Raw genomic sequence first — 12,263 nt, forward strand, 5'->3', positions numbered from 1 at the left:
CTTATTTGAGTTCTTTACTGCTGTTAAATATCTTTCTCAGTGAGGCTGGATGCAGCAGTGCTTCCAGCTAAATGCTAAAATAAATATATTTTCATTTGTTTCTGGATTGAGACGCAATGCTGAAAATGTGGGTTTTGTCACTCTTTGTCACTGAAGAAATATTTAACATATTAAAAAGGAAATGTTTTTATAGAAGGTTGAGATTAGCAGATGGAAAACAAAAGTTTGGAGAATGATTGATTTGACTTTATGGTCTGAAACAGCAATTTTGCAGCACCCCCAGTTTACTTAATCCTGTATCAGCGTACCCAGGAGAAGATAAAACAAATAAAACTTTATCCAGCTAACTGCAAATCCATTTTTAATTATAAAGAGAAATCTTCTATATTTATCAGGTTTATTTGAAGAGACTGTACTCAGATGGTTTTAGTAACATTATCACCTTCAAGTTTAGCCTGAGCTAGCTTTAGTTTAGTCTGTTAGCATGCAAACATTAGGAAAATGTCAGCAGCAGAGAGCAACAGTGTGCTGTTACTGAAGTAGTGTTCTTTAGCACGGTTGTACTCACCTTTAGTACTCTATTTCTATATTATCTCATAGCACTGATCTGTTGTTTGACACAGTTATTGTAAAGCAATGCAATTTTTTTGTCACAAAAAAGCCAAAGAGGGATAGTATTAATAATTATCATAATTATAAGGTAAATAGACAGAAACTTCAGAGCCGGAGTGGACAAATTTAGTGTGCGTGGGGGAGCGTTTCTCTCTAACCTGCTGCTGAACCCACAATTTTTTTTAAACGCACAATTTTATCACCACTGACATTTTTCTAAAATTTGACAGACTTTTTAATCTGCAGGATCTGAGAAAAGGTTGGCCATCTTATTGACATTTTGGCAATTTTTGGAAAAAATCTGTAACTTGCTGCTGCCTATCTTGGCCAGGTCTCCCTTGAAAAAGAGGTTTTTAATCTCAATGGGATTTTCCTGGTTAAATAAAGGTTAAATTTCAATTAAAAACTGTCTTGTTGTATGTCACTCCCATGACTTCATGTTTAGTAACAGAAAAAGATCTGCAAAGCAACTTCTTAAGGCGCTCACAGTTTTTAGTGTTGAGCTTTGGTTTGGAGTTTCTGGGTTCCATAATGTAGTTATCAACTTAACAATTACTGCAAGGTGTATAGATCACAGATTAAACAACTCAAAGTATAATAAGTTGTTGAAAATTACAACATGTATCTATAGAGTATATATTACATCTATACATGATATAAGCGTAGTTCATATTTTTTAAATACTCCACATTCAGTAAAAGTAAAGCTTAAGTGGAACACAATTATTTATCCACTGAGGCGCATTAATGTTTGTACAAATTAGTTTTGTAATTGTTGGGATATACTACGTCAAGAAAAGGAGTGAGGGTGATGAAAAAAAGTCTAAAAAGAGAACATCTGCATGCATATAAACATTTCTGTGCTGTGAAAGTCAGCAGTGTGTTTCAGCCTCTGATTCCTATGTGAGCTTGAACAAATCAGCAGTTAGTCCCTATGGAGGAGGCCTGGCTGTGTTAATATTCTCCTGGCATAAAAGTCCCTGATAAGGACTGGAGAGGGATGTTTTTGGAAAAGCATGACAGGCTGGATTACTCTGCTGCCAGCTCCTTGTGACTGCTGTTTTTGTCTGTCAAGCACATGGTCGCAGACACCCACTGTCAGTCCAAAAAAGAAAAAGAACCCCCCCAAAAGCATATCACTAAGCTCTTGAGAGAAAGGAGGTGAACATGTGAGAATCTAATTATTTCCAACCTGTGAAAACATGAAAACATAACCACACGTGTGCACAAGAAATGCCATTTGTTGGTTTTGTTTATTTGCTCTTTCTCCACCAGAGGAAAAGGAGAGGAGACAGGTAAAAGGAGCCGGAAGGTGAATAGGAGGTCGTGCAGGAAAAAGAGGGGAAAGGAAGAGAAACGGGAAGAAACAGAGAGTTGACAGAAGAGAGAGAGAGGGGGGGGAGCACGGAAGAACCATCCTGTGACAGCCATCCAACAAGCATGCATAGGTGGGACTGTTATAAGTGTTCACTGGTATCACCAGTCACACTGCCTCATTTCAAACAAATCCAATTTTATGCAGACTTTTACAGAAGCCATCCAATTTTATACAGCGTTTTATACAGCAGTTACTTTTTTTGCCAGACACTTCCAGATTATAATTATCAGATTCCCTATGACTGATGTGAAAACGTCAAGTTATTTTTCTGTTTTTTTTTTCTCTCTTTTTTTGGCAGTGATTTTTCCAACAAGACAGTGGACATCTTACTGTACACAGACAGACATACAGACAGACACAAATATACAGAGCAGATACAAAGAGATAGACGGAAAGGAAGAGAAGGAGCAAGGCAGAGGACCAGAAGCAGGTTTTGAGCATCATGCCTGCAGACAAGTTGTAACTGTAACTGGAAGATGGCAGTAGAAATACAAAAAGAGTGACTCAACTGCAAACCAGCAGGTTAACAAAGATGTGATCAGTAAACCTTAACATCCACAGAAATATTTTTGGCTTCTTATTATTTGTTTATTCATTCATTGAGATTTAATTTAAAAAAGAAAAAAAGCAACAACACAAAATAAATAAAAAGAAAATAAATAAATAAAAATAACCCAAAGCGAAGCAGTGTCTATAACGGAGTTCATGCATGTTTCCTTGTGATGTAGCTTATTAGCAAACAGTCAAGCCCAAATAAGCTGCGATGGTCAAAGAAATATATATAAAGCATTGGTCTTTCCACCACATTATGTCATCTGACTCATTAAAAAAAAAGATACTGCTCCCAGAAGGGTTGGTACCCACGTGAAATTATACTCTGTACAAGATGTCTTATTTTTCCTCCCCACCAAGTAATTTTCCAATAAATAAATTAATATTTGCCATTGCGTAAAGACATTCTGTTTGCAGTTTTGAGCAGTCTTCAAGTTGTTTTTGTCACCTGGCACTACTGAAATTCTTGAAGTTTTTAAAAACAGTGAGCTGCCAAACTGCTCCATCTCTTCTTGGTTTAAAGTGCTCAAAACCAGACAAAACGAGAGTGCTTTACAGCCGTGACACCTACTCTAACTCAGAATTCAGCAGGTCAGTAGAAAAATAAACATTGTCCCCAACATTGCATAAAGAAGCAATCAATAAATAAATTCATTCAAGTCAATAAACCATATATCTTATCATCTTAAAAGTTTCTCACACAATCATCAAAGTGAGAGAAGGTGCTCCTCCAACAGAGAAAACAGTGGTTTTGTAGTGTCGTAAAGTTTTGTCAGTGAGCCATGCACGGAAAGTCCACTTTGTTCACCGCCGCTGTTTAACTCCACGTCTCGCAAGCAAACACTGTCCTTCCTCCGGTGAAAGAAAAACAAAAACCCACAAAAAATCCAGGCAGCTGCTTCACAGTAAGAACGATGAGCAGGAAGACACCGATCTTTTCAGGTCCAGTGTTCAGTCCTTATCGTCCGCTCTATTCCCTGATTGGCTGACTGAGTGGCAACTCCTGTCGCCGTCGCCAAACTTTTTCCACCGCCGATGGTCTCAGCAAGTTGAATGCCCCTCAGTTTGATTCGATCACCCAACTTAAAACACAACATCCCTCCCATTTCCTCCGATTTTGTCTTTGTGTTGTTGCACACAGAAGAAGAAAAAACTAAACTGTGCTAGGCTAAGCTGTGAGTTTGAGAGCAATCCCCAAAATAAGGTGGGACCCAAGAGGTGTACAAAAATAAAGAAATCATACTGTAATAGAACAGTTGTGATTGTGAGCGAGAGGCAATTTCTTTATTTACTCAGAATATTTACATATTTGTGACAGAGCTGACACTGATCTGGGAAGCCAGTGTCTCGCCTGCCTATTGCTGGTTACAATTTAGATATTCATATCTGTGTGTGTGTGTGTGTGTGTGTGTTGTTGTGGTCTTGGTGAGCCAGCAGTGAATCCACTTTCCAACATGGTTGAAAGACTCCCCCACTTGTTTTTGTTTCACAAAACAGAACAGCGCTCCCTTCTCTCTCTTGTGGACCACGGAGGAGGCATCAAAGCAGCACTCGTGTACTGCCGCCTGTCTTCCAGTACATTCAAAATAGTGGTTATCATCCTTTATTCATCGCGATTACGTCTATGGAAAAAAAAAAGCAGCTGAGGGTTCGCGTTGTCAAGTGGCTCGGTTTTGGTTGTCGGTGAAAGCTTTCAGAGCGGAAACTGGGTAACCTCAACAGTCCAAAGGGAACCTCTGATCTGTTGGGATTGCATCAGTGCAAAAGAGATTCACATATGCAGCTCTGTGTTTATTTCTCAGTCATGAAAGCCACCGCTCAAACCCACCGCAGGCCCACTGCAGGGCCACTGTGGCCACACCTGGGATACTATGGTTCAGTGCAAAGTCTATACAGTGCTGTATAGTACAGGTACTCCATAGTACTCTGAAGAAACATGCATACAGAGAGACAGAGTAGGAAGCACGGTATACAGTACAATCCTTATCTGTGCAGGGTTTTTGGGTGTCCAGTCAGCAGGGCGAGCCTGTCCCTGGATTGTGCCTCGGGGAAAACTGCATTTCACTGAAATGCTGAGATTTTCTGGGCCTACTTCAATCATCTGTGAAAGTGCTTGGGTTGCCAGATGTAAAGTATAGTGCATGTGTTTGATGCAATGGGGAAATAAATTTGACTAAACTCTATCTTATGTGTTGAATAACAGCTGTAAACAGAGTAGTTCTCCCACTGGAAATCTCATATCTTATCATACACTTATACATAGATTGTTGTTCTTTTTTTTGTTTCTTTTATTACAAAATTATTGTTATTTTTTTATTACTTTAGATTTCTATTATCATTATTAGATGATGACAGGGTTGAGTTGCTTGTCTCATAAAAAGCATGCATGTTTCCATTCCCCTCTTTTTTGTCTCAGTGCAGTTTCCCGGTGGATATAATTCACTCGGTTGGTGCTTCTCTTCCGCCTTCATCTGTCTTTTCTTCAGTTACCTTTGGGATGTAAGGCTTGCAAAGAAACAGGTGTCCATTGTTGCATCAGCTCTACTGTTATTGGGAGTCCACCAAATCTATTTCTCACCATTTTGAAGAAATGACCTTGCAACCAAAAAAGTTGTGGTTTTGATACCTGAAAAGGAACAGAGTAATAGAGATATATTGTGTTATTATGCTCATTTCTTGCTGACTCCCCAGTCAGTTCTTCATTTGTCTCTTGTCTGCCACAAACTCAGTTGGCTGCCACAGAAGCAGGAGGCCCCTCTTCTGGCTCTTCCTTCTCCTCTAGTGTCTGAATGAGACCAGAAGTGACATCAGACAACTTCCGCTCTGTGATTGGCTCTGCTGGCAGCTGCCCCGGACTACTGCCACCAGAAGCATCCCCTTGTTGTGTGGGTGGAGTCAATGTGGCCGACTCTTGCTCCATGCACAGTGCCACATCTTCTTCCTGATCAGGGCAGAAAGAGTGAAACACACAAGGTCAACTAGATGACTAACTTATGTATGTGGATAGATTTTTACCTATTGTGCTCTTCAGTAGTGAAAACAAATATTTGATCCCCTGCTGAATTTGTAAGTTTGGTTACTTACAAAGAAATGAACAGTCTCGGGTTTTTATGATATTTTCATTTTAATGGAATATCACCCCAAAATCCAGGAAACACATTATATAAAAGTTATAAATTGATTTGCATAGCATTGAGTGAAGTAAGTATGATACGTATAATCATTCAACCAATCAATCAACCAGTCAACCAAGCAACCAATAATAGAGGCACTTGATCTCAATTATGTGTATAAAGCACACTTGTCCACAGAGTCAGTTTCTTTCTTTCCAGCCTCTCCGCCACTATGAAAAGACCAAGGAGTTGTCAAAAGATATCGTGGATAAGATTATAGACCTGCAAAAGGCTGGGATATACTACTAGACCATCAGCAAGAAGCCTGGTGAAAAGGTGACAACTCTTGGTCCAACTATTTGCTAATGAAAGAAATATAAAATGATCATCAATTGCGCTTTTCCTGGAGCTTCACTCGTAAGATCTTGCCTCATGTTTTGAGGATGATCATGAGAAAGGTGGTGGATCAGCCTAAAACTACACAGGTGGAGTTTATTACTGATCTGAAGGCAGTTGGGACTACAGTCCCCGAGAAAACCACTGATAACACACGCCATAGGGTCCCCCCTGCTCAAGAAGCAACATGTGAAGATCGGTCTTAGGTTTTCTACTGAACAGTGAACAGTGTGGTCAGATGAAACCAAAACCTTTGGTATCAACTCAACCTGCTGTTTTTGGAGAAGAGAAACACTGAGCCAAAGCCAGTTTCCAGACCTCAGTCCTGTAGAAAATCTGTGGAAGGAGCTGAAGCTTCAAGTTGCCAATGGGCAGTCAAGAAATCTGAAGAAATTAAAGTTTCTGTAAAGAGGAGTGGGCCAAAATCCATCCTCAGATTTCTCCTACTGTATCAGCTAACAGACTGATTGGCAAATATGAAGAGCACCGTGACGCATCAAAGTACACTTTGTCAAGACAGTCTCAACTCAAGGCCAACTGTCAAACTGTTTTGAAGCTTGCAATACATAATCTTTCTCTGCAGACCTCAAGTCAATGCTGGTTTAAAGTCAAGGTTTCCAAAGTCCAAATAATTAATTTTTAATGGTAAATGGTCTGCACTTAGCATGCCTTTTAACTTTAGCTGTGTCTGCAGAGCTCTTTGCAGTCATTCACACAGACATTCTGAAGTGACTTGGGGTTCAGTGTTTTGCTCAAAGACTCTTAAATGTAGTCAGAAATCGAATGACCAACCTATCAGCCTCTCTGCACTATAATAAAACACTATTGGGATACATAATAGTCAGTTTTTAGTGGCTGTTACCATTTTTCCCCCTTTCCCCCCATTTCTCTCAGTAAAATTGCAGTTAAATTGTGACATAAACAAGCAGGAACAAGCTTACTACTCTCTAACAGGTAGAAATGTTAGCATGTTTGTTGACATGGGTGGAAAAGCCAATGAATCTTTTCCTAAAGCTTTTTGTGCTACCATGATACCACTGTAGGTTGTCAAAGTCAAAAATTATATTCAATATATCCAATTGGGATAAAACAATTATTGTGTTATATGATTGTGTTTTATAGGGGCAGCTGTAGCTGAGGATGTAGAGCAAGATGTCGACCAATCAGAAGATCAGTCACGACGCATCCATCAGAGTTTGGCGTGTGTTCAATGTTAGATAAAACCGCTTAGGTGTTGATTTGTATGAATGTGTATGTGATTGGGTGAATGAGGTTCGTAGTATAAAATGCTTTGAGTGCTCAGTTAGAACAGATAAGTGCTACATAAGTACCATTCAGCATTCAGTCCATTTATATGGACCAAAATAATTGTGATTACGGTTTTTGTCATAAGGAAGAGCAGCCAATCCTATACCACTGCTTATTCAGTGATGGATTGCCAACAAGAGCTCAGCTGCTAAAAAGTGTTGCCTTCTTGAGCTGCACAGCAAAATCAACCTGAAGATGAGGACTTCATGAATTAGATATATAGGTGACTGATTGTTTTGTGCATTAATAAGGTTGCTCCCTGCAATTTTCATGAAAACTTTCATAGCAGTCCCTTTTGCTTCACACCTTTTACATAATTTATCCCCAAAATAACTGAAGTTTGGAGGCCTGCCGCAACTGTGGTTTTCAACTCTCCCTCTTGTTTCCTGACATTTCTGCTATCTAATCTATTCAAATTTTTCCATTCCCAACTTTATCTTATTGAAGCCACAAATCTAATATTTTTATCATCAGTTAATGTTGTCATCAATTCAGTCAAAATGATGGAAATGTAAAAGTATATGTCTTCGGCAGGTCAAAAGTTAAAAAATCCATCCATTCAGTTTATTCCGCTTATCTAATTCAAGGGTCAGGAGGCTGGAGCCGATACCAAGGTAGGGTACAACTGCTCAGGTTGCCAATTTTGTCGCACGGCTAACACAGAGAGACAGATAAGCATTCACACCTATTTCACCAATTAACTTAATATGGACGTCTGTGCACTGTGGCCAGAGTACCCATATAGAGCCCACACAGGTGCAGGGAGAACATGCAAATTCCACATGGGAAAGCAAATCCTAATCCAGGACCTTCTGGATGTGATGGTGTTAACCCTTCTAACAATCATGCACATACTCGCACCCTGATCGATGTCTCAGGGGAAAAGTGGGTTCAGTATCTTAGCCAAGAACACAGCTGCCCGGCTAGTGTAATAAAACTTTTAAATGTACCCAAGGAAAAGCTAGAAATCCTCACTTTCCTCTTTTTGCCATTTCCCCCAACCATCCACAGCAGATGACTGCCCGTTCCTGACCATGGTTCACTCAGAGGTTTCTTCCTGTCAAAAGGGAGTTTTTCCTTTCCAATGTTGCCAAGTGATTGCTCAAAGGGGGTCATCTAATGGTTGGGGTTTCTTCTGTTATTGCAGGTTTTTTAGCTTATAATATAAAGTAACTTCAGGTGAATGTTGTTGTGATTTGGTGCTATGCGTACAAAGAAAACTGAACTGAATTAAAGTACTGGCAGACAATTCTTTTCAAAAAATGTCAATCAGTATCCCCTCTATTGACAAATTGATCTTAGATTGCTACATGTGCATAAAATCAAACCAATCTTATGATTAAATGATTCGAGATAAAACTTTAAGTACAGTCTGCAGATTTAAAAAGAAATGACACACAGGTTGCAGTAAGCAGAACTAAACCTCCAGTCTGGTGCCTCTGAGAACTCGCTTAGAAAGCTACAAAATCAAATATTAATCACTGAAGAGATAATTTTATGTAATGCAACCCCTTGTTCAACTCACCTTGACCTCCTCCTCCTCCTGCTGTTCCAGTAGCGGGGAGTGTTCCGTTCCTACTATCTCTTCACCAGTGGGAACGCACAGGCTTGGCTCCACTGTCGCCGCCACACCCATGTACCCGCCGGCTTCTGCCTGATAGGTTTCCATCTGCCCCGTGTTCCACAGATCAACCAGCGGAGGGTGAATTTGATGAACCAGACTGTGGATGGTGCTGTTGGGTGTTGCTTGCAAAGAGTGGTTGGCACTGTGTAGCCTGTGCTCCAGAGACTTGAAACACACAGAAAAGACTAATCAGTAAAATGTGAGGAATGAGCAGTGACTGAAAGACATAAGATCTGTCAGTCGTTTGCGACCTGTTTGCCAGCTTGAATGTTTCATGACATGCTCCCCATGTCAGTATGCAGTAAGCTGACTTTGTTTTCCCTTGGGCAACAGAGGTGATATGCAGATCTTTTTGTACATTATAAGAAATTCCATCCTCATGCATGGAATTATTTTTATTTTTGTTTAAAAAATGATTTGGATGCGTCCCTTTGGAAGAATGTCATATTTTTGCAGGTTCAGCTGAGCATTTAATGAAGGATTCTTGACAAGAGTGATGACTCAACAGTGTGAGGTGTGTCAGCGTTCACATCAGATGCGGTTGAGTCATTGCTTAGGCTAAAATCTTTTTTATGAAGTAATGCAAAAACAAAAACGAATAAAAGGAGATGATTAGATAGAAAAATCTCGAGTTAAGATTATTTTGTTGAATTTCTATTTCCACAGTCAAGAGCGAATTTCAGACTGAGCATGAAACCCAGGAGGTAAGAGTTTCTGAGAACATGTTCTGAATAAAAGCCCAGCTTTTTTAGTCTATAAATGCTGTGATGTGTGGGTTTGTTCATGTGCTGTACTTGTGCCTATACAAAAGTGAACAAATAAATAAAATAATGTGTTAATAAATTTATTTTACCAGACAGTATTTTATAAAAACCATATCTGATACTCAAGCCTTACGCATTAGCAGCAACAATTTACATTTGGATTAAAACCCAGACGGCGGCACTCTCAATCAATCACCTGCTGTTGCTGATACTGCAGAAGCTGCTGTTGGTGGTAGTGCTGAAACTGTTGGATCTGCTGCAGCTGTTGTAGTTGACTCTGCTGGAGAGTGAACTGCTGCTGCTGTTGCTGAGACAGGAAGTGAGCTGCGGCCTGCCCATCGTAGCCCTCCGTACCCATAACGTAGGAGCCAGCAGGGGGAGACGCCACAACGGAGGGATCGTTGTTGATGGGCTCCCAAGCGTCAGAAGAGGAGAGGCAGTAGTGGCCCTGGGAGACGTATGTGTGAGGCCACACCTCCGCTGAGGAGTGGTGCAATATCTGATCTGCAGGAAATAAAAAAATGTGGCAGCTGTTAGCACTCTTCAAAATGGGGGCAGCAGATGGACGCAGGAACACTGTGTTTTATGATTTTTACAAAAATCCCACTTTTCAAATTTGCTGGAATTGGAAAAAGAATGAGCAATTTCTTAAAATCTTGAAATTACGACTTTTAATGACCAACAGTTAAAGCTAATAGCTGTTGAGATAAAATTAGATCTGGCTGTTAACTACTCTGAAAAAAACTCAGCTGAAATCTTTCCACACTGAGTGAAAATGTTATGACAGAAACTCTCCAGTATGAACCGAACAGAGTTGAACACTGGCACACCTCGCACTGTTGAGTCATCATTTTGTCAAACTGTATAGTGCAGACAGAGCTTTGATTGCCTCCAGTGTTTCTTACTCAAAGTTGGAGGGCTATAAAGTGGGCTCACAGCCACATATTTTGCTAAGTGTCTGACTTAAAAACGATGGGATCAGTTAAGACTAATGCATTCAGGGTGCAGTTAAGAAAGTCTATTTTAAATCAGCAAAGCACTTACTCTAATTTTCTGCAGTGCTAAGGCAACATTGCAGTAAATTGCAAATATCCAAAATCACTGTTTATATCGATACAGTGTCTGGGTTTACCTTCCAAAAGTTCATGCTGGAAACTGAAATGGCCTAAAGTCTAGAGCAGAGGTGTCAAACATAAGGTCTGAGGTAGAGTTGGATGTCTCGAGACCCGTCTCGAGACCTGTCTTGAGACTACTTTTACGTGGTCTGGGTCTTGTCTTGGTCTCGACAGACTTTGGTCTTGGTCTTGGTCTTGTCTTGGTCCTGATCCCTCGGTCTTGTCTTGGTCTCGCTGTCTCGGTCTTGCTGTCTCAGATTGGCATAGAGGTCAGGAGATTTGGACTCAACAGTATCCATGACACACAACGTAATGTTCGATAATGTGTCATGCGCAAAAGCATCAGCTCTAAGAGCCGTGCTTAGAGAGTTAGAGAGTGCTTTGTAGTGAATCAGAAGAGTCGACTCCCATTGAGCGAGAGCCGGCTCCTCACTTAATTTCCTTTAGCTGCTCAGCTCTCACACAGTGGCTCAGCTATGCTCCAATCCCTCCATATTGTGGCCAATCACATGCGAGGATATAGGATAATATCATTATGTGAAAAACAGAGAGGGTGAGAGACGCGACAGTGAAGTGGAGCGTGTGCCTGTCCTCTCAGTGAGTGAGTGAGACAGTAGACAGCGGTGAGGAGGGCTCTGCGAGTGCATCGCAAAAACACATAAATATGCCTGACACCCGTAAACGAAGCAGCATCTGGCTGCAGTTTAAAGACTTTTTTGTCTCGGTCTCGTCTCAACTTTGCCTTGGTCTTGACTCAGTCTGTCTTGGTCTTGGTATTGTCTTGGTCTTGGTTTAGGCGGTCTTGACTACAAGTCTAGTCTGGGGTCTGTGAAGGTTCTCAGTCATCCAGGTCATCGTGGTCTAAGGAGCTTGGAAAGAAGAGCATCTGGACTTCTTTAAGTTGCTTGAAGTCGTTTCGCCTCTGATCCGAGAAGCTTCTTCGGATCATCTAAGGTCAAATGGTGGAGAGTCCCAGATTTAAGCCCCGTTGGAGTGTCCCCCTAAGAGGGACAATTGACCCCCTAATGATCCTCTACCTAATCACACGAGCCAAGGTGTGAAAACGGGTGTAGGTCACAATCGGGTGAACTCATTGCGAAACTTAGCCCCACCCTATCATGCAATTTCCTGAGGTCAGAAGGCCCAGGATGTGAGTGGGCGTTAAGGCATCTGGGAAGGGATCTCAAAACTGGATTATAGATGGCAAACAGTTGGTGTAGTAAACCACCGCCTCTGTTCAAAGATGGCCGTTCACAGTGGACATAGATGGCTTCTTTCACTCCTCTTTCAAACCAAATTGTCTTCTCTGTCCAAAATGTGAACACTGGCATCCTCAAAGAAGTGACCTTTGTCCTTTAGATTCAGATAGACTGCTAATGGTCCATCCTCATCTAAAGTTCAG

General features: G+C 40.9%; 1 protein-coding gene across 6 annotated transcripts in view; it reads right to left on the reverse strand.

The window, feature by feature from the left end:
• Window positions 1-1,845: 1,845 nt before the first annotated feature.
• fam131bb (family with sequence similarity 131 member Bb) overlaps window positions 1,846-12,263 on the reverse strand; it is a 35,678-nt gene continuing 25,260 nt past the window's right edge. For all 6 annotated transcript variants that reach the window (XM_040030041.1, XM_040030040.1, XM_040030039.1 and 3 more), the window contains 3 exons: window positions 9,943-10,250; window positions 8,884-9,147; window positions 1,846-5,482 (listed from right to left, as the gene is read on the reverse strand). In XM_040030041.1, the coding sequence (XP_039885975.1) occupies window positions 5,267-5,482; window positions 8,884-9,147; window positions 9,943-10,250 (788 nt within the window). In that variant the 3' untranslated portion in view covers window positions 1,846-5,266. The remainder of the gene's footprint in view (window positions 5,483-8,883; window positions 9,148-9,942; window positions 10,251-12,263) is intronic.

The sequence above is a fragment of the Simochromis diagramma genome, unplaced genomic scaffold (assembly GCF_900408965.1).
Source record: "Simochromis diagramma unplaced genomic scaffold, fSimDia1.1 OVJJ01000361.1, whole genome shotgun sequence".
NCBI classification, from domain to species: domain Eukaryota; kingdom Metazoa; phylum Chordata; class Actinopteri; order Cichliformes; family Cichlidae; genus Simochromis; species Simochromis diagramma.